Source organism: Idiotropiscis lumnitzeri, chromosome 4 (assembly GCF_059441095.1).
Source record: "Idiotropiscis lumnitzeri isolate Australia: NSW breed Sydney's pygmy pipehorse chromosome 4, RoL_Ilum_1.0, whole genome shotgun sequence".
NCBI lineage: Eukaryota > Metazoa > Chordata > Actinopteri > Syngnathiformes > Syngnathidae > Idiotropiscis > Idiotropiscis lumnitzeri.
Window position 1 is genome coordinate 13,490,501 of NC_142394.1, and position 21,466 is coordinate 13,511,966.

The 21,466-nt window shown below is 41.2% G+C and overlaps 3 protein-coding genes across 6 annotated transcripts in view; 2 read left to right on the top strand and 1 right to left on the bottom strand.

The window, feature by feature from the left end:
• Positions 1–699: 699 nt before the first annotated feature.
• LOC148338205 (myozenin-2-like) lies at positions 700–9,510 on the top strand. 3 transcript variants are annotated; one of them, XM_088293088.1, is made up of 7 exons: positions 708–734; positions 2,260–2,347; positions 2,498–2,591; positions 4,045–4,208; positions 5,491–5,572; positions 7,131–7,311; positions 8,697–9,510. In XM_088293088.1, the coding sequence occupies exons 3-7, from the start codon at positions 2,507–2,509 to the stop codon at positions 8,878–8,880; spliced, it is 696 nt and encodes a 231-aa protein (XP_088149214.1). In that variant the 5' UTR covers positions 708–734; positions 2,260–2,347; positions 2,498–2,506; the 3' UTR covers positions 8,881–9,510. The 3 variants fall into 3 exon arrangements, with proteins under 3 accessions (XP_088149213.1, XP_088149214.1, XP_088149215.1); XM_088293087.1 differs by lacking the exon at positions 2,260–2,347 and having other exon boundaries at positions 700–734; XM_088293089.1 differs by lacking the exons at positions 708–734; positions 2,260–2,347 and having other exon boundaries at positions 2,472–2,591; positions 5,491–5,644.
• rbm22 (RNA binding motif protein 22) lies at positions 9,332–14,084 on the bottom strand. 2 transcript variants are annotated; one of them, XM_088293084.1, is made up of 11 exons: positions 13,932–14,084; positions 13,031–13,084; positions 12,895–12,924; positions 12,668–12,800; positions 12,452–12,552; positions 12,117–12,289; positions 10,606–10,806; positions 10,337–10,501; positions 10,183–10,265; positions 9,883–10,011; positions 9,332–9,791 (listed from the first exon to the last, which is right to left on the bottom strand). In XM_088293084.1, exons 1-11 carry the CDS (start codon positions 13,983–13,985, stop codon positions 9,637–9,639), a joined length of 1,278 nt encoding a protein of 425 aa, XP_088149210.1. In that variant the 5' UTR covers positions 13,986–14,084; the 3' UTR covers positions 9,332–9,636. The 2 variants fall into 2 exon arrangements, with proteins under 2 accessions (XP_088149210.1, XP_088149211.1); XM_088293085.1 differs by lacking the exon at positions 13,932–14,084 and adding an exon at positions 13,746–13,897.
• A 2,345-nt stretch (positions 14,085–16,429) lies between these two features.
• Positions 16,430–21,466, top strand: part of LOC148338207 (bifunctional heparan sulfate N-deacetylase/N-sulfotransferase 1-like) — a 45,523-nt gene continuing 40,486 nt past the window's right edge. Inside the window, exon 1 of the mRNA XM_088293083.1 lies at positions 16,430–16,619. The gene's annotated coding sequence lies outside the window, so the exon portion shown is untranslated. The remainder of the gene's footprint in view (positions 16,620–21,466) is intronic.

Here is a 21,466-nt window from a genome sequence, read left to right on the forward strand (position 1 = left end):
TGTGGTTCCACATATGTGGGCTTGAGGGCTAGCGAAATGTAGGCTGTAAAAAAGTGGGGAAAAAAAGTTGAAACCTACCTCAGCAATTCAACACTAAACTGTTCTCAGGACGCATTTTTTTCAGGATTTATCTTTAAACGTAATTAATGTATTCAGAAACAAATGACTGAAATCGCCTCAAATCCCAAAACATGTATGCTAGGTTTGTTGTACCCTGGTGTTATCAGCTATTAAAAAAGGATGAATTACATTTTACAATTCACAAATACTTCAGAACCTTTCACAGCAGGTGGTCCGATAAATAAGAGCTTATAGCTGTTTGCGTTATTTTACAGAGGAAAATGAAAAACGAAGTGACTAGTAAAATATTTGTTTATGCAGTACAATTGTTAGCTTGGCCTCGTGTTAATGTCGGCATACCAGCTGTTATAAGGCGCAAACAGACTTTTTTTAAATTATTGTCAAATAGCTTTGCGGTCAGGATGAAAATCTTTAGACTTGCCCCCGACCCCCTAATCACTTCATTCATCCATCCTCACCCGTGTTAAAATAACCCGGTGAGCTAAGAGCCCGAGGCATTCCGCGATGCGTTTTATATACGGGCTATTCCTTCTCGGTTTGGGGAGTGTCACGTTGCTGTGGGGAGGCTTCTTGTCCCGGTGCGGGATAAACCCCACAGCCACCCAGATTAGTTCTGACACCCCACACGCAGAGACAGACAACCAGGCGCTCAGGTAAGGCGGCAGATGCAAAATGATTCCTACATACACGCAACATCAATCATGTCCTACACGTCTATTTCCTCGTTGCAAAATATTATTTATTGTTTGCTTGCGCTGCAGTGTGGCTGCCATGGAATACTGATTGTGATGTTGATTGTTAACAAAGAAAAGCAATCATACTAATGCAATTGCTGGCCCCCTGCAAGGCAAGATGAATGTCTCGTTTCATGTAATGCAGGTGCACCGCTTGTAAAGATAGTCAATGTTATAGTAGCCAAACAGATCACTGGATCAAAAGTCATGTTGGATTGGATTTGGCTCATAAAATCTATGTTAGGGTAGCAGTGTTAAAAGGGGATAAAACCAAATAAGGTGTCTTGTATTCAGGAAGCATTAATCAACCTTATTTTCCCACCTGTACTAGTGTATAATACAGTCCCCTGATTTGCTGGACTCCTTTATTATCAAAGAAAATGAAAAAAGATTCAAACCATTTCAATAAAGTGCAAATGCATTTAAATCCAGGATAAAAATTAGGCTACCTAGGATTATGATCTTTTCAAGTATTTTTTAAATCAATCGTAATTTTAGTAAGATGTTTTTTTTGTTTCTTTACTTTGCTTTTTTAATCTTTTTGAAATCTACTTTTAATTCCGGTATGTGAGGCATAGTGAGTTCAACGTTTTTTGTTTGTTTGTTTATTTATTTATTTTTTACATTCCCAAGGCACTTGCAAATGTCTAACCAATGTGATTAAAATGTTTCTTATTAAGCCCCCTTTTATATCTGCCCCTCAATTTTGGATCTTTTTTTGTTGTAAATAATGATAATAAATAGTATTTTCACAGGATTTTACCGTTGCATATATAATAAGGGCATCACAAAAACAATTTGAATCAAGGAAATCTTTTTTAATTTAAAAGAGGTGAGTGGATGCAATCGTTCCAATCCAAAATATATCATGATACATATCGAATTGTCTTTTATTGGAGTGATAAATCTTTGAAGGAAATGCCACATTTACAGTACTGACAAGTTTATTGATGTATGAAAAATAAAAAAAGAACAAACTCATCCATCATACACTCTCAAATTCAGCCGGATCGTAATCCCACTGAATCAAACCGAAATAAATTGCTTCACTTTAAAATGAAACGGTGCGTGAATCGTATGAATCGTACCCCATGCATTGAGATACATATCGAATCGTCTTTTAGCGTGTGATGCACGCCCCTAATACAAAATTAGGCTCCAATGTGTTGTTTTGCAAACAATCGCAACAATAATGAAAAAGTGCCTTTTCAACTAACAATCTGTCTTCAAGTTTTTGCTTTAAGTCAGGTGTGGGCAAACTACGACCCGGGGGCCACATGTGGCCCGTTAAACGCCCTCCAAACTTGAAAAAAAAAAAAAAATGAATAAACCTAATATTGATGTTCTATTTTCTAAATACTCTGGTTTTTCAAAGACATATTTTGTTGGAATGCTTTCGTTCACTTTCATTTAAAATTAAACGTATTTTTTTTTCTCTGATGAGGTGAGGTGACCAAAACACTCCATCCATCTGCTCCTGGTCCGGCCCCTCTGTCAAATTTTAGAACCCATTGTGGCCCGCCAATCAAAAGGTTTGTTTTAAGTTATTCTCAATCCTTATCTAGTCCTTGCAATTAATATACCTCCTCAGAACCATTACTTACACGAATAAATAATATTTAGTTAATATTGCACTTACACCTGTTGGGTTTTGAGACCTGAGCCATATGTCTTTGCATCAGAGGGACAAGATGATGTTCATGCAGTCAGGCCTGGATGACGTCACCAAGCAGAGAATGTTGCAGGCTCAGATGCTGTCGAGAGAGGCCAGAGGCGGTAAGTCATGAAGATGACGCACTTTAAAATGACCCACATAAACATGATACTGCACTTGCTGCTACAAGCAATGTAAAGGCTGCCTGGAGACGCTGCAGAGGTGCACATCCAAATCCCCAAAGTTTTGTCATGTTCTCCAAACATTCCAGCAGGGAGCGTCCCCCTCCTCTGTGTTTGTTCTCCAGTGTTGCCCCGCCAGCTCAGCTTTGAAAGAGCGTTATACCTCCTAACCTCAGCAAAATGCGACTCCCACCAGTGGATTTCATGCCGGGGACGCTCCTCGAAATGCCCCGGGGGCTTCTCTAAACTCTTATCATGAGCGGGACATACGGCTTTCCTTTCGTTGGGAGCGCCTTTCATCTGGAGATTGCTATTTATATGCCCAGTTACCCTTGCAACCTCGGACAACAACAAATACACGCTCTGACATCATCTTGAGGCTATTTCAGTGTCGCTGCTCGGCCATGATAGCATATGAGAGGAACTCTGTGGATTGCGACTCAATTATGCGTGCTATTATTTAAATTAGCGTTCCTCTGTTGTTTCGCTCTAGAAGGAAGCAGCGGTGGCCTACATTTAGTGTGAAACCTCAATTATAATATCTATTCCATGAAATTTTATTAATTTATTCATAATAGTCAAGTCTCTTCATTTTTTAGCATTTCTCTTGGTTGCACTGCTTCTAATGTATGGTTGTGAATGTGGGATTTTTTTCCCGACGAAGGTATATCTCCACGCGTGTCTCAAACATCCTTGAACAATGAAATGATAGCAAAGCCCACCAGAAAAAAAAACAACTGCAAAATTCATAACTAACCTCTATAAGTCACGTTTCACGATGCTGATAAAATACTCATAATGGCCGATGCAAAACAGATGTTTGCTCTCAATACCGCATACAGGGATTCTAGTTGAAAACACGCACTGATAACAGTGTTTTAAGCGAAAAAAAAAAAACAGATGTTGCCTCATATATAAACCAGTTGGGCACAGATAACATCTGCATTTTTTCGTCCTCTTATTGGTTGGTCAGAGCAAAACCTGAACTTTGACGAGCACAACACATCTGTAGCAATCTGCACACATTCAGGAATTTAATACTCAGCACACATCTCGGGTGAGTATGGTGTATTTTATTTGAGTCTTTTTGTTATGCTTTTCTCATTTTATTAAATGAATATACACTTTGAGTGATGTATATGATAAAGTTACGTGCTATTATATTGCCTTTTTGTTCAGTATTGATGGTTTCTATAATTGCAATAAATCATCTACTGAAAGCCACAGGCACTAATTGCTTGCTACTGACAAAAAGAAAAAGCACGAGGAAACAGTGAAACGAGAAATTGTTTCAGTGCCATCCAATGTTAGCCCACATGTTCCCTGCGCAGCAAGCACACGTGTGGATTGTGTGATCGCTGATTAACACCCATTTGTCTTCGTGTCACGTCAGGGCATTTGGATCTGGTGAAGAAGGTCAGCGTTCCAAAAGACGTGATGATTGAGGAGCTCAACCTACCGTCCAACCGAGGCTCTCGCATGTTTCAGGAGAGGCAGAAGCGGGCTGAGAGATTCACGCTGGAGAACGTGCCCAACAGCGCTTATAACGCCATGAGTGTAAGGCGGAGACACACATGATTCACAGCAACTGATTCAACTGCTGGTCGCAAAGCACATTCAAATGAACAATGGATGGATGGATGACATCAGTCGCACCTCAAGACAATTTAGAGTCTACAATAGCATGTCTTGAGAATGTAGGAGGAAGTTGGAGTGCCAGGAGAGTACCCACTCAAATTGGAGAACATGTAAACTCCACACAGGAAAACTACAACTGAGATTTGACCATTTCCATCTTGAAACAATCAGCAGCAAAAGAATATAAACAAAACCGGGAAAAATGGACAACATTCCTTTTAGGTCGTAAACAACCATTTACTTTGCTATTTCTTGGTTCTATGGTTCATGATTTAATTTTTATGTTAGCAGGCTTGTTCTCTCCGGATTACCTCAAACACTTAGACTGTACCAATTTGCATACCGAAGCAAAAGTATGGCAAAAAGACATCTGTAGTTCCTCTAACATCAAAAAGTGAAATGCTATATATCAATTTGTGGTCCATTGTAAGAAAAATGGCAAATATAGAAAATGAATTCCTACACAGAAAATAATGAAGTTAAATTGTGTTTTTAGTCCACTTCCTAGTTCTGGGAGGATGACATAAATTGATTGGACTGCACTACTGTTAAGCACTTGGAATATTTTGGCAGCAGTACAGTTGCCTCTTGCATAGGCTTTTCCAAAACACGCCCGTTATCTTAATTCAAGATTCTAAATTGCTCATTTGTGTGACTGTGAGTGGGAATGGTTCGTCCTGCGATCAGATGGTGTCCAATTCAGAGCCCAAAGTCAGCTTTGATAGCCTCACCTGATCCAAATGAGGATTGGTGGATAATATTTTAGTTACATTATTAGATTTAAATAAATAGTTGTCTGACAAGATTCAAACAATACTTTGGCACAGCTGTTTTTAATAGATCTCATTGTGAAGGTACAGTACATCAAATCTCTGGTGAAGGCACACAATAAAAAGATGATAGCTTCCTCAGTTGGAGATTCTGGTCTATTCATCTATCGTTATAAAAAAAAAATACATTCAATGTTGTTAGCAGCGTTGGTGAATTTCACATTGGCTGCAATGTTCACTTTTATTCGGCACATCTTTAGTCTCTCGCACGGCTCGTCTGTTATAGAGTCTCAGAGGAAAGCTTGGATAACCCCTGTCCTTTCATACTTAAGAAAACTTTGCAGAACTGTGTCCCCTGTAGCTCAGAGGCATGATTAAACTCAACTCCTAAAACCCTTTGACTGCAACCAATCTAATTGTCCCTTTCTCAGGCCCATCCAGTGGCTGTTCCTCCCCCGCAAATCATCCAAAAGCCTCAGGGAGGAAAAGAAAACCAAGCTTTCGCTTCCCCTGGTAAGCATAGCCTGGTCATGAACCTTCAGAAGACGCTCGCAAAGAAGGTCAGTCCTGATGTCCTCGCTTCAGGTGAATGGTGCTGCACTGCGCTCATTGGACGCCGCAGTGTGACACGAGCATAACGGCTCATTCAGCCGAATGCTGGACAAAGCCAAAGCGGGTGGATTTTCTGCGTCGTAGTCAGAAAACAATGAAAGCATTGTTTTGATTGCCGCTTTGTATAACTAGTGTAAATTATTCACACTGAGAATTTAGTAGTCACAATTCATTGCATTGAAATTTACAGAATATTAGAGCGGTTCTAGTGCCAATTTCTTGTCTGCAAATCTGTTTGATGTTTGGAAGCACTTGTAATCATCCTTTGGTACTGAGGTGCTGCCCGCAATAAAAGGGCACTCTGAAATGTCACAAACCAGTCAGTATCTGAAGTACCCGTAATCACCGTTTTCCTCACATAGCCAAACACATTTATGGCAGTACTGTGCCTTCGGCGGCCCACAAGAAAACGACTCTATCCAGTGCTCTAAAACTGCACAGTTTCAAGGGGCCTTTTGTTGTGGGCCTTCAAGGCACACCTGTGCGATAATCAAGCTTGATCATCTTGATATGCTACACCTGTGAGGTGGATTGATTCTTCTGGCAAAGGAGAAGTGTTCAGTAACACGGATTAAGAATAATATATTTGCGAGAAATAGGCCTTTTTGTTTACATTAGTGCACAAATACTGCAATATTTGAATTCGGCTCAGGACAAAACATGTGTTCAATGCTTTATGCGCACATTTGTCTTTGCACTCAGTGTCTGCACTTGCATTTGTTTGCTTACTGATAATATACTACTGGTGTACAAATTTTCAGTGGTTCCAAAACCAGTCTCTATATTGTCCATTGACATTTTGTTCAAATTTATTTTGGTTTCTTTCTGATAATTGAGTTGAGTTGTTCTCAATACTGTTTGATTTCTAACGTTAGTTTTGTTTTTCAGTGTCTTGTAAACCAGCAAGGGCTTGGCACCTCCTTTGGTGTATGGCATGATGAAATTGACTAATTGAAATTAAAAATCATAGTCTCAATGAAATCATAGCCTAAAGTATGACAAGCTTTTGCTTACCTAAACTGTGATGTTAACATAGCTTTGTAGGTGACGTATTATCGTTGAGGTGTAAACTTTGCATCTTACACCCTGTCTTAAAAAAATATTCCTTTGATCCAAAATGAATAATCTTTTGTTTTCCTTCCAAGATACTTTCTTCATGAAGTGACCTCTCCACTTTGCATCATAACATGCTGTTGTGTTGCTAGCTTAGCTAGCATACTCCACAAAAACAACTTTTCATTCAAAAACAAAACGAATGGCACACTATCTGGATCATGTGAACAGGCAGTCAGGTCAAGACTTTTGATTACCAAGTGAAAGTCAAGTTGAGTCTTTCATAAGCTTTAGTCTGAAATCTTAAAATTGGCGACTTATACGTATGACTCGCCCACTTCTCCGTTTGGCCACAATGACAAGTCTTCATTCAGTGCTATTTTGAATTCATCTTTTCTTCCATCAGGACACGCTGCCTCTCGGAAGGAGAGTCCCCATGAAAAATTCAACACAAGGGTGATTCCCATTTCCTACTGGTCTCCATGGAGGGAAGCTTTGCGCCATGACAAGGAACTTCTGGAAGGCCTCAATGCTAGGCAGCCCTTACCACAGAGACAGCAGCTTGCCCACCACAGGTGTTTTAACAGGTAAATGTTTGGAAACAATGCAGTAGTCTTACCTAAACCTAATTGCTTAATTAAATAAGAGGTGTATCTTAATAGTGTACACATTCGTCTCTAAAGTGTTCTCTGAAACTACAGTAATTATTAAAGGTGGAAAGAGGTCATCCATTACCAACAGATGATCTAACCACCACAATCATCTAGGCTCTAGTCCATGTTTCCACAATTTAAATATTCTGACAAGGTCTGCTATGCACTTCCTTGGACTGTAGCTGCATGACGGCTATTTTCAATCTCGACACTTGAGATGGCCCACTGAGGCTCAGTTTACAAATCTCTAGCAAGACATGGAGAAGCAAAACCATGGAACAGGGTGAAATGCATCCGCACTGCGAGGAAAGACAAATATTGCTTTTTGGCAGATGGTGAACAAGACACAACAGACTTTATGACCCAAGAGGTTATGTTGTTCTGGGCATAGGCTCGTCCATCTGTTGGTGTGTTTGCCACTTCCTAATTTGAAATACAGTCAATGTTTGAACAACTTTTTGACTACGGTCATTTTAACACAATAGTTTGAAATAGTTTGCAGGCTTGCACCAAACACACAAAACAATTCACAGAAATCGTGGCTAAAAAAAAAAAAAAAAAAACAGCCCAGCAAGATCTCGATATAAAGTGCAGAGACAGAACTTTCTTTCATTATTTCATTGTCCACCATGTAGAATCGTGAAAGAACAGACAAAAAATTCTTTAAACTCTTGATTTTTGACTTTGTTTATGATTGATCTGGGAGTGGATGAGATTTAAACTACTTTAAAAAAAATTGGGGGGCGGGATTCAGAACAAACCCCCCCCTTTTTTTTTTTTGTGAAAAATTTTTCATGGTGGAATATCCCATCGTATTCAAGAATTTGGCTTGTTTACATTTTTTATTTTTCAGTGTAATTGAATGACCGTCAAAAATTGACATGATTTGCAAGCCGGCCAGGTCCCTATTCCCTGCGAATGGTGGGTGTCCCTTTTATTGGTGGGCCACATAAAGTGAAGCAGCAGGCCGGACCTGACCCCCGGGCCTGATATTCGACACTGATGAGACACATGCACACGATATCACCATTTTTCTGCCAGCCGCTCTGAAAAGGAGCACCCTGTGGCTGGATCTATTTACACCCCCCCAAGATTTTGATGAAATTGTGAAACCTCTATCAAGTCAGAGCTCAACTAATGGACAGAACAGCTGGTGATAAACTGGTTGAGTCATCCTGAATCCCATGTGGCCCTCTGCCCCCTATCAGACCTTCAATTCAATCAGAAACATATCCAGGGAAGCTATTGTTGGCATTTGATTATTGCGTGAGCAGCATAAAGCATTTGGATCAAACTAAGGCTTTTCCTTCAACTTGCAGGTCTCCCATGCCTTTTGGAGGTGCGCTGTCCAGCAAGAGGGTGATCCCCATTATTAGCTTTGAGGCCCAGGAATCGCAAACCCTGCCAGGCGCCACTTCGGACCGCATTTGTCATCGGCCTAATTTTAACAGAGCGCCCAGGGGATGGGGAGGTCATCAATGCCCTGAATCTAATGAACTATGAAAAAGGACTAATTAGCTTAAGACGGTCATATCTCTGTTAGTCAGCAGCAACAGCAGGAGGTAGGCAAAAAAAAAAAAAAAAACTAATAGATGACGTGGTTAGCGGCTACACTGAGTGGTAGTGGCAGCTGAAGCAAAGTCAGGATTTTGAAATTGTAATTTCCACAGTCAAGCACTGGATTAGCAGGATGCATAAAGCTGATCCGTCACAGCCAACACTCATTTGTATATGCTTGGCTGAATATAGGCTTGCAAAATTGAAAGAATTTTCAAAGATGGAGACGAATAATAAAATGAGATTTGACATATTTTAAGGATATTCCTCATCTTTACTGTTGCAGGAAATGTAATAAACTTTCCTTTACAATGGTATCTTCATCTAAATATTTTCCAACAATTTTCCTCTTTTTTTGTCATATAGCTTGATTATTAATAGACAGACATGGAGACTATTAAAGACTAATGAATCTTTTAATAGGTGAAAGAAATATTTAAAGAAATCCTATCAGTAGGCTAAGTCATTACACTGTGGAATATTAACATTTTTAAAAAAAAATAAGCATGACAAATCTTGACAGACTGCACTGATTTTGTTTGTGTGCTGCACTGCTGATGCAAAATAAACCTAATAATATCCTGCATGTTGAATTTTGTAATTCCATCCAGTCCACAGCAGATTCCAGGCCCACAGGCAGCATGGCGCCAGGTGTGACAAATAGGGAAAAAAAACACCCATAGTAGAGTTTGAGCCTCGCCGCTAATCGCCGTGGCGTGCGCCATGTGCAGCATGGGCACCCATCCGCTGGGGATCCTGGGAGGGGTAATGGATTTGACCTGGAGGTCTCATGCTCATGGGCGGGGGCATTGGTGGAGCCATGGGACCCATGGGGTGAAACATTGGTGGACCAAAACCTTTGAGAGCAAAACATCAACAAAACAACATTAACTTTTCAGATCCAGGCGCTCAGATGAGCATTAGAGCAGATATTGGTTGCGAGTTTACCTGGAGGAGGTGGGTTGAGGCCTGGGGGTGGCGGCAATGTGAGATTCATGACAGCTGGAGAGGTGCCCGGGTCCAGGTTGAAATAATTCGCTGGAGCTTCTTCATCAAGAGGCGGTGGTGGGGGTAAGGCTGCAAAGTTGTCAGAAAACAACATCACTAATAATTCTGTGTTGTCAAATACATACAGAATGAAAAACTAATTTGGTTATTCATTTAACCAGGAGTGTCCAAAATACAACTTGGGGTCATTTGTGGCAGGGTGAAATTTAGGAGTCAAAAAGTGGAGGAGATTGCACTCACCTCCTGGTAGTCCTGGCACTGGATCAAGTCTGGTACCCATCTCAGTAATTCCCTCACCCTCCTTTCCTCTAGCTGCCTGAGACCTGGAACGGTTTAGAAATGCACATTTTAGGAGTCATTTCTTGGAAAATGCGCAGCCTCAATGACATCTTACCTTCCCCACTTGACGGTGAGTCTCTGACCGTTGACGATTAGCTTGTTGAAGGACTTTTCTGCAGCCATTTCAGCAGCTTGCCGTGTGGCAAACTGGATGAAGGCACACTGTTGCCTTTGGACTATTGTGATTGTACGAATCTCACCAAACTGGTAGAAGTAGCCCCTTAAAAAATAATAGAACAAAAACAAAAGAAAGGTCATAACCCAGCACACTTACAAGTGTCATGTCAAAGGAGAAAAAAAAAAAAAAAAAAGGAGGATGCCCACTTGAGATCTCCATCAGTGACTGTTTCGCCAAGACCCCCGATGTAGAGGGTGGTGATGGACTTGTCGTCCGGGGGGTCCAGCCTGGGCATGGTCGAGGCCCGCTTCAGCAGCTTGTCAGCAACTGGATCATTTATGCCATAGTAACGGTCCTTGATGTTCTGGTCAGCGAGCGGATCATCGGGATCTGTGGGCTTCTCATGCCTGTGTAAACCCCAAAAGGCATCAGGTGGGCCTACATCATACATTACTTATTAATAACAGCTGAGAATTGTATTCAGTGTTTCCACCCATTATATTGCATTTAGTCCTTTGCACCCCTGCTATACTGCAGATTTTTAAGCCATCACTTTTTATGAGTTTTTACAGTATACAGACTCTTGTCTAATTGCAAACATTCAGATTAATGAACACCTTTTTTTTTAATACTTTCAAAAGTCCAGATTGACCACCACAATGTGCTGCAACATACTGGGTAGCAAAGAAGTATTTTGTAAGAGATATATAAGCACCAAAAAGAAGAGGATGACCATTATTGGGAAACAGTATAGAACCACGTTTGGCTGTTTTTGTTCTACCAGACAAGAGAGAATTTATGCCTGTGAGCATCGCTTTATGTTCTGTTTTTGTGGTATTGCTCCATGTGTGTTAAACATAATTACCATAACATCTATCCTACTTTCTGTGAGCCAGTCAAGTTTTCATGTTAGCATTAAGATAGCTGTCTTCTTTAGATGAAATTTAATGGTTTGGTAGAACAAACTGGTGTTTAAATATACAATGTTTAATTGTCTTTTATTCATTGTGTCAGTATTACAGTAAACTTAATTGCTGTTGACCAACACCAAACCAAAGACATGTTGCCTCTTACACGGCAAAGGCCCCTCGTACACTGTGGTTCATTTTTCTCTGCCTTGTTTTACAGTTCTATTTTGCATGATGTTTTTTTTTTTTTGATAGCATTATGAACTCATACTGTGTCCGTCCTGTATTTTTCACAGTGCAATTCTGCATGCTGTTTTTTACAGCATACAAAGCAGTATATTGAATTATGCGTCCTGATTGGCTCAAGTAGCATAGACCAATTTGAATCCATCTCCTTGGTGCCATGTCAGCTCTACAGCGCTGAATGCTCGGTTAGCTAAATTTAAATTGGTTTTTCAGACTGATGCCGACTCACAATCGCTGACTGAAAAAGACCTGGTAGAGATGACAAAGCCACCAAGTGACTATGTATATACATGGTAACTGTACTGCAGATTTTCGGGGTGAGTCTAGAGCAGACCGTATCCCCAATAAATGAAGGTTTAGAGGAGCGGCCAGAGACCAAGGACACCTAAAGCATGCCTATAGCAGTTATAAGTCAAAAGCTGCATTTATGGGGAATCGATGGCTATCAGGCCTGCCAAAGTAGATAAAACCTCAAAGGAAAAGGCCTAAAAGCTACAATATAGAGAGCTTGCACTAGACAATTGATACCGCAAGTGTAGTGTGTTTTGTGGAGTGCCACTCACCGGTAGGGACACTCTTCCCCTCTCCTACACTCTCCCTTAACCCAGAAGGAGCAGATGTGCGGACGGTTCCTCTTGTAGTACGGTGTTGTGCGGGCCAGTTTCAGCAACATGTCACTAGAGCTGGTCGACTTGCCGACCTGACCGCCTGGCCGTGTGCCATCGGAATCGGCAAACTGAGAATAAAAACATGAACATGGAAGAGACATGAGTGCTCAATCAACTGACTGACAAGGCTGCTTAAAATAAGTAACATTCAACAGTCGCAAACACGTTCAACAAAATGTACATCCGTGCTATTAATTGAACACTGGGCACAAGCATCATAAATCAAATACCTCTCTCTCCATGTTCTGTGTAAAGTATTCTTTGTTCACGTCGGAACGAGGAATGTCATCTTTAATAGCGAGGCCAGTGTCACGAACCTGGATGGGTAAACCTGAGAAAAGGACAAAACACATTGAGAGGTATAACTCACAAGTTAAAAACGACATACATAAACAAGCATGTAACATAAACCATGAACATGTAACAAACCACAACCAAACACTCACCATACTCCAGATCCAGCAGACATGTCTGACAAACATTCTTCATTTTACTGCAAGTCTGACAGACTTCAGTCTTCTTGAAACGCATACGTGTCCCTGGACACCAGCGAAACACGGTAAAGGGTCGAGCACAGATCTGTTGGCAAAACATACAACCGTTAATACAGTGAAGATAGCATTACATGTTCAAACTTCAATTGTGTTTGCTGCTTGAGAGTATAAAAACATACCTTGCATTCTTTTCCATATTTCTCTTTGGTCTGGTGGGAGGCAAGATAGCATGAATAAGGTCAAGTGATACATGCTTGGATATGCTACAAAAACACTGAACGAGGCGGTACATTCATGATTCAAATGCTCACTCACCATTCGAATGTAAGGATTTTCTCCTAAACATGTCTGACAGAGAATTGGGAAATCCTGTAAAAGAAGCGTGATTTAGTACAAGACATATTTGATCAGCAGTGGTGGAAAGTAAGACGGTACAAAAAACGTCAGTAGATTTTTCAGGCAACTGTATTGGAATATTGATTTGTCTTATGACTATTTGCTTTGTCTCCCTACCGCTAAACATTTTATTAGTAGAGCACTCTGTAAGTTCATAATCGTAAAATTACTTAGAGTGTCGTTTTTACCCCACATTGGATCAATTTATTAAAACAAGGACAAGCACACAATTGACTGTAAAAAATATATGTAAATATATTTTAACTTTAGTAATTAAACGCATTTCACAGACTGTATGGTTTACGTTTTTTTGAAGTACGGGAGTTGAATCAATTATTGTACTTTACTGGGCTCTTTTTTGAAGTACATGCATTATTACTTTAGTTTGCCACCACGGTTAGTCCAGTCGAGCAAAAACTACAACAATCCACTTCGAACTTCGTAATCATTCAAAATTGACAACGCTAGGTTGGTAAGGCTGGACTCCATTTGGTCAACGTCCATCCAAACTTCCAAATGATGGTTTAATCGTGGCTTTTTCACCAGTTTGCCAACAATCTATCGATCGCGGATGCTTCTATCAACCAGTTTGTTAGTGTAACGATTCGAAATACCAGCCAGTGTTGAGACTCACGTGAAAAAAGGCTAGCATCCACGTTACTAGCCAACAGCAAAAGCTAGCTTGCTAATGCTAATGAGCCCGGCAAATTACAAACAGATTAGTGGTAACAAGCGGCATCTATTTAAGATTGAGTTATTCATGTACAAATGTTTCAATTGCAGCGTTTACTGTTTATAAAGTAAGTGTCGTAAAACGTACCGCGTCTTCCCAGTTCTGTCTATTGTAGGTGTTGGAGCCAAGGGACGTCGCCATTTTGCGAAGCGTGATGTCAGACCCCGATGCACTGTGAAGTCGTTTCGCCGCAGGGTGTCGCCCTTTCCAAGAGACGTCCTCAAGTGGAACTGTCCACGACTCAAGGAAAGAAAGCGGAACAAATTATCATGAAGCGTCCCTCCATTTTCATGATCATTTATTTCCAAATTGTACGAGATAGTTAGTAATACAGTACGACACAACTACTTATTTTCTCTGCCATTTGAAAACCGATAGCTTTACTTTCTGCTCCTTCATCAAACCAGGGTGGCTACTTTTTCAACAGCTGCAGGTCACAACATGATGTAAAAACAAACAAACAAACTAAAAAAACAGAGGGCGCTAACGATGATGACGCGAAAGATTCAGAAAAGCAAGATATTCCCCGCACAGTTGATGTTGTCAGCTCCGTGAATAATTCGTTATGTGTTGTGCCATTTGACAGCCTAAAAACGACAACATTTTGGCTATTAAAAATTCACCGTCTAATCTGAAAAGAAACACAAAAAGATTAAGTGTATTTTGCCGTTATCACTGACTAATTTGGCATTTGTTATTATAGTCAAGGTGGAACCAAGATGGCTGGTTAACACATCTGTCTCACAGCACAGAGGTGCAGTATTCAATTCTGGGCTCCGACCTTTCTGTGTGTGCTCACACTCATACCTAGGGACTGCTCCTGGTCCGGCCCCTCTGTCAAATTTTAGAACCCATTGTGGCCCGCCAATGAAAAAGTTTGCCCAAAACTGATTTAGTGTGTTCAATCAACCTACCATGCATGTCTTTGGAATGTGGGAGGAAACCAGAGTACCTGGAGAAACCCACGCAAGCACAGGGAAAACATGCAAACTCTGCACCTCTGTACTGTGAGGCCATCGTGCTAATCAGTCGTGCACGTTGCCGTCCCCAACTCAGTACAAAAAAGTATTCAAATATAAAGCAAGAAAAAAGGGAAACCATTTTATGTGCAGAAAAGTGTCTTCTTGTGGAAAGTTATTAATAGCATGGTGTATAAATGAAGGTACTTTTTACTTAAGAAGGCCGCAATCAAGACTGAAATACAAATCTGTCGTAAAATGCTGAAATTGTGAAAATACAACAAGGGGGAAGAAGAGCTTATAAATAGGTACTCAGTAAGCCAATTCCTTCGTCTGCTTACAGTTCAGCTACCCACCTGTTCACTCCAGGTCAGGGTGCCGTTTCTGCGTGAAACTCCAATTAGTGGTACACAGGATGTTTGCCATATCGGATTGGCAATAAGCCCCTGATGTTTAGTTAAGTTCAGGATGAGGTTGTGGAGTCAAAAGGATGAGGATTAGATGATGGATGTCTTTCTTGGTGTGTCTGTCTCAACATTCAGGACCTCATTAAAAATATTTAGCTCTGTTTACAGGCCATTCTCCTCCTTAATTGCATTTCCATGACAAACAGTCAAAAGTGTCACCGCCCCTTCCTGTTTCCCTTTCTGTGCAGTGAGAATTTGTTTAGAGTAGCTCTGAGACATTTAATGAGTCGTGTGACCCTGTCTTCTCTGTCATGTGACGTGGATGAGAAAACCAAAGCTGGTTTGAAGGACGGCTTTGTTTCGGATTTAGCCACTACCTAATCAGAATCACCACAACTTCATAAGTCACAAGGTCAGAGGACACATAGGTGAACAACCTCACAGCTGCTCCAAAAAGAATTACTCTGTGGTTGCCTCGAAATTCCAACTTGTGTTTATACCAAGCTCACATTTAATTTCCAATTACAGTAGTAATTGGAAATTGCGTGATCGTGTTGAGTCATAATAAGTACCAAAATGTGTTTCTCATTTCTCATACAAGTAGAAAAATGAACCTCACGAGGTACAGTACTTCTTGAAAATATTATATTATGCATAAATTCACTTGAGATGGTAATTTAGTGAACATATACATTCACAGGCCACTTCATTAGGTACACTTGCACAGTTTGGTTATGGTGACATCGAGGGATAGTTTCGGTGTGATGCCTGCCCCTCGGAAGTACTAGCTAAAAACCTAAATATTGATATAAAATGGATAGACAGACAGACAGATAGATAGAGCAGAGTTAGATAGATTATAGAGGAGGCTGACTTTAAACGTCAAATATACAAGTACAAGTTTAATACGATAATGTAGCCAGTGACTGAGTAATCTTACCACGTTACTGTAACATAGCCTTTAAAACTATCCTAAAATAGGCTAATCCCAGTAATACTGCATGCTTTTTATTCTCGTGTAGTGGAGATAGATATACACGCACCCAAACACAGTTCATCGCGGACACTATAATCTCTTGACTGAAGTGCACAGATTCATTTAAACCCCGTCAGGAGTATGCACACACGCAACGTTTCTTTGCGGACTTGGGCAGTAGGCATGTGTGTGAACGTGGGGTGGTGGGAGAAATGTCCAACGGCAGTGCCCCCTATGGACAGTTATGGAGCACTGCAGGTACATAGAGCTGCAGAAAGAGAGGGGGCATTCTCAGATTTCCCGACTTCTCCCAGCCGCTCCGCCGCTTCCACATCACCGCGGCGAGCCGAGACGACTTGCGCCCAGCTCGCCTCAATTCCGCGGTCGTTACACAAATCAACTAACGATAACGGTTGATGCTGCTCCAAATGAGGTGAGTACATCGACACCGAGCCGCTTCGTCGCGGTGTTTTCGCACATGTTCGCCCCGCCGCTCGCTTGCCCTCCCAAGCTAGGCTAGCAGTGTGTTGTTGGCGCAGGCGGAGAACGAGGCCAGCCTTCGGCCTCTCCAGGCTCCCCGGGCTGGAAAACGGCAAGTCCCGGTGGTCGAGCGGCTCCCTTCGCCGCTTGATGCTACTCCATTTGGCGGTTGTAACGGGAGGTGGCTAGCCATATTGTCGAAGTTGGGCTGGGATTAGAGCCGCTATGCGGTTGCATAGCGGGATTTAGTCCTCGTTTATTCCGCAATGGAGCCGAACCGCCACAGACGATAACTTATTTTTCCAACTTTGTAGCTTCTGCTGCGGTTTACTACACGGCCGCGAGACCATTGCGGTGATTTAGCTAAATCGGGGGGTCGGGATTGACCTACAAATGTCACCGTGTAATGTGTGTTTTGCTATCAGGTATTTAAAAGGCCAAACCAGTTTGTGTGCAAATGATATTATAAAGGTCGACAAGGCTCTCTTACGAAGGTGGATAAACACGGGTGTAACGGCTGTTTTATATTTCATTTTCCCAAACGACAATGGGGGTTCATAAATATCTCGGCTGACAGAGTTGATGCATTTTGGAGGTACCTGTATAAATAGTCTCGTAGGCTTTTGGATAACTAGTAATATTGCTGCACAATTGCTTGGTTCTATTATTGGGTTTGCGGTCGAAAATGCACGCTGGCATTAATATATTCTTGCCATGTATTTTGGTGAGTGTTGTGCAATGCTCCATTATTTTGGTTTTCGATTGTCTAAACAATGTCATTCTGCTTTGTTGTGTACAATGGTGTGAGGTTAAATCACACGCCCGCCCCGTTAAAAGAAGAGCTACTTCTAATCACGTAATTATAAACATTAGACTTCACACAAGAGGTAAAAAGGGGCAGCCCAGACCTGCCTGAAATCTTTTGCCCCTGGGTGTGCATGCATGCACCTATAGGAGTAGGATTGCTAAAGTGCAATGACTCATGCCCTGGATGTGTTTGCCAAAGTCCTTAGGACTTTCTGTGGAGTGTGTCCCATAAATGTTGTGGTTTTTGTTTTGATTCCAGATCTTCATATTTTTCTTGGATGATTTAATTTGAATCATGGTTTTTAAACAAATGCTGCCATTTATTTGTCAAAATTGTGGTGTGTTGAATCTTTCTGTTCCGTTCCGTTTGTCTTTGCCAAATATTTGTATGGTTGTTTTAACGCTCCATCTGACTGCTTCTGCTGCCTGCCAAACTCGCTGTGATCTAGCACGTCCACTTCATGAAGGCTGCCACAGTCATTTGATCATGTTTATCAGCATCTCTTACTTGGATATATGCGTGTAAAAAGCTGCAGCTCCTTAGTCATTATGTGTACGCCTTGTAAAGCACACAAAGCATGACAGTATGTCTGATCTAATGGTGACAGTCAAACAATGACTCGTGAGCATCAGTATCAGATGTGATTACCGCATTGTGCTTGAGTGTAAAGCGGTAAAGAAAATGTTGCTTCTTGTCAGTCGTCGCTTTGATTGGATTGTTGTGATTTAAAATTTTCTGGAAGAGAGCCTGAATGAAATGGCTCTACAGTCACTGCCCCATCTTATATATTAAGTAAGCTGCAGTGCCTAAAACATCTTCTGTATTTTTCCATGCCATCCTTCCTTGTTGCCATGCTGTGTATTTAGGATAGACCTCATTTAAAAAAAAACAACAATGGGTGGGGGGTGCAAGGCATTTTTCCAATATTCATATTCGACTCACTATAGTCTCCTTTAAGAAGAGATCCTGCAAAACTGACACAATGGAAGATCCTGCGCATTTATCCCCCTGTGATTTTTACATTGAATCCCAGCGCGACGCACTAGATTGCAGAAACTGTGTGCGCTTTCACACAGCAACAGTTCAGATGCCGATGCCAGCATTGCAGAATACCCTTACACACACATGCGTTGTTCCTCCTGTGTTACGGCTCCAATGCTACCTTAGGTGGCGGAGAATTAAGAGTCTCAACTTTGTGTGCTCCTGTTTCAGGCTGGTGCTATTTATACAGAAAATGAAAAAAAAGATGAAAAATGTTGGCTTTTGCAGCCAGCGTATAAGGGCTTCTCTCTCCCTACTTGTCGTTCTCATTCATGTTGTTATAGCTTTACAGTATTTTCCAGGGGGTCTTGACCCCAATGAAGCTTCTGGATGAACAGTAGGTAAACTGCAGTGCGGTGGCATGTAATATTGCATAAACTGAGGTCATTCTCCGTGCTGGGCTGTCGCTGGCTGAGAAATGTTTTATTATTTTTGGCTGTGGCTCCACTATCACGATTGAAGTTAGTGTAAGTACATTTCAAACATCATAACACAACTAAGTATTAGCAAATGATCCGTTACCGTTTGTAATCCTCTAGAAAACCTGGACAGTTGCATTTGAATGGTGCAAGCATCCATGAGATTATTGGCAGGCAGTAAGCGTATGCACATGTGTGAGTGACTGGACAGGCTAGCGATGCGGCTCAATGCTACAGTATGCAGGCGGGTCAGATTACTGAACGATTAACCATGACCGCCTATCCCAGCCTAGGGAAATGATTTTCCACTGTCATAATTCCCAAGACTAAATTACACAAACTGGCGAATCAAAGATACTTAATACTCCATACCTTATTATTGCACAGTTCAACTGTTTGAGTGTCTTACCATTGTTTGACTTGAACTCATTTCAATTGGGTTATTTTCAAGCAAGGGGAAAGTGGTTTTACATAACAATAGCCAACACCGGCGAAAGTTTTTTAGTAACACTGGAGATTAACCAATACACTTTGACATAAATGTGTCATCAGACAGTCAGGAAAAAAGTGCTGAAACAGGAAACTGCCCTTACATATTCCATTGTGACACCCAACACATAAGCGCGTGTCAGGGCCTTTGGTGGAATTCAGTTGAATTGAAGCTCTGACCGACAGAGAAGGGAAGAAGATAACGACTTTGGGAGAGGCTAGCTGCTGGAGGTAGGGTCGCGTTTCCAAAGTGAAAAGAACCCCCTGAGGCGGGAATCTGATACATTCCAGAGGTTCCTCTATCCAGAGGAATAACTGTTACACGGGTGTTATATTTCATCAGATGGCACATAATTGGAGTTTAAATGCTGTGAAAAGGAAGACTTATGTCAAAAGTTGAAGTACAATCACCTCTGGTTGTTTGGAAATTTAGGAAAAATATATTTTATATCCTTGCTTCATCATATTTTTGTCCCCCTGGTCACTCTTTGGTACTTTCGCATTACTTAGGCGTTATGGCCTACAGATGCAATGTGGCACATTTGTAACTCCCTAAACCAGATTTTTTTTACTATTTTTTATTTTTTTGCCATTTAGAAATTTGGTTCCTCCGTTACACCCAAATGAATAAAAAAGGTTTCTTGTATTGGCACGGAAATAAACAAAAGAAGAGCACATCAGACATGCAATTAATACGATGTGCATGCATCAAAAATCCTTTGCCAAGAAATTGCAATCCCTGCTTGATCAATAAAAATAGCCTTCGGTGTTTCACAATCTGACAATTCATAACCTTATAGAAATTGACCTGCAACCCATTTTATGCCCCTACCCTAAGTTTGGGAAGCCCTTTACGCTCTATACCTAAGGTGACAAGGTCCAGTCGTTTAGGGCCGCTTTCCTGCATACTTTCAATCTCTCCCGGCTGCAACCCACGTGACTCAAATGATCAGCTCATCAGCAAGCTCTGAAGAAGCCTGATATGTCTCCTGCTCATTTGAATCATGTGTGTTGCAGCTGTGAGGCATGGAAAACAGGCAGGACGCTGGCCCTCAAGGACTGGAGTTTGACACCCCTGCTCTATACCATCATACTCAATATTTTCTAATATATTTTAATATATTATTCAATATCTTCTAAAGTATTTTCACAGCCTGTTTCTACCAGACTGCGGTATGACGTGCTCCTGTTGGATCAACACTCGTGATTTTCTCGATGTAACAAAGTCAATTTTTTTTTCAGTTTTGTAATGTTCTCCATATGCGACATAGTGACATACAGTAATCCCTCACTGTCACATACAGTAACATATAGATTACGCATAATACCAATACAATATGCACATGAGGTACGGGTGTCATTTTTGTTTCCTCACATCCTGTGACTGTTTGAATTTGTGTGACTCCAAAAGGTGGGGTGTGGTCTGTCGGTGAAATCGGAGTCAGCAAATGAGAGTGTAGAGTTGCTTGGCTGTTAACTGGCTAAACCGTTCAACTCTCTGTATGGTGTGACTCTGCCTCATTTTTGGCAAATGGCTGTCTTTGTGTGAATATCCGCTTGTGTATTTTGTGACATATGTTAAATAAAGTGACTGAAAGTGCACCGATCATAGGGCGTCATAAAAGCATCAACCGTACATTATAATACCAATACAATATTTTAGATTTCCCTCTCTGCTACTAAGGGAGTACTGTAGTTTCTTTTCCTCCCCGGTCGTCTGTCACTGGCAGGGTCACCTGTTCTGGACAGTCGTGTTAGCTTGTTGTGGTATTCTCAAGAAGCAGTCGTAGTTCCTTTTTATTCACTTTATTTAAAGCTGAGTACACCGAGCTAACACCCATGTATGTACCTGCATATCCACACGACTCCACTTTCTTGTTCAGCTCTTATCTACATCTCTTAACTCTGTATCCCTTTTACATTGTTGCTCCTTGTAAACCAGGGTCTTTAGAACAAGCTTAAAAAACTTGTGTTTCTAAAACGCAACCTTAATTTATTCAGACCTTCACTGGTTAAATGGTATACTATGCATAATATTACATG

Coding starts and splice junctions, on each gene's coding strand:
- LOC148338205 (XM_088293089.1), top strand. CDS start 2,483: ATGTCTTTGCATCAGAGGGACAAGATGATGTTCATGCAGTCAGGCCTG. Junction 2,592..4,044: donor GTCGAGAGAGGCCAGAGGCG/GTAAGTCATGAA, acceptor GTGTCACGTCAG/GGCATTTGGATCTGGTGAAG. Junction 7,312..8,696: donor CACCACAGGTGTTTTAACAG/GTAAATGTTTGG, acceptor TTCAACTTGCAG/GTCTCCCATGCCTTTTGGAG.
- rbm22 (XM_088293084.1), bottom strand. CDS start 13,985: ATGGCGACGTCCCTTGGCTCCAACACCTACAATAGACAGAACTGGGAA. Junction 10,012..10,182: donor AGTGCCAGGACTACCAGGAG/GTGAGTGCAATC, acceptor ACAACTTTGCAG/CCTTACCCCCACCACCGCCT. Junction 9,792..9,882: donor CCTCAACCCACCTCCTCCAG/GTAAACTCGCAA, acceptor TTGCTCTCAAAG/GTTTTGGTCCACCAATGTTT.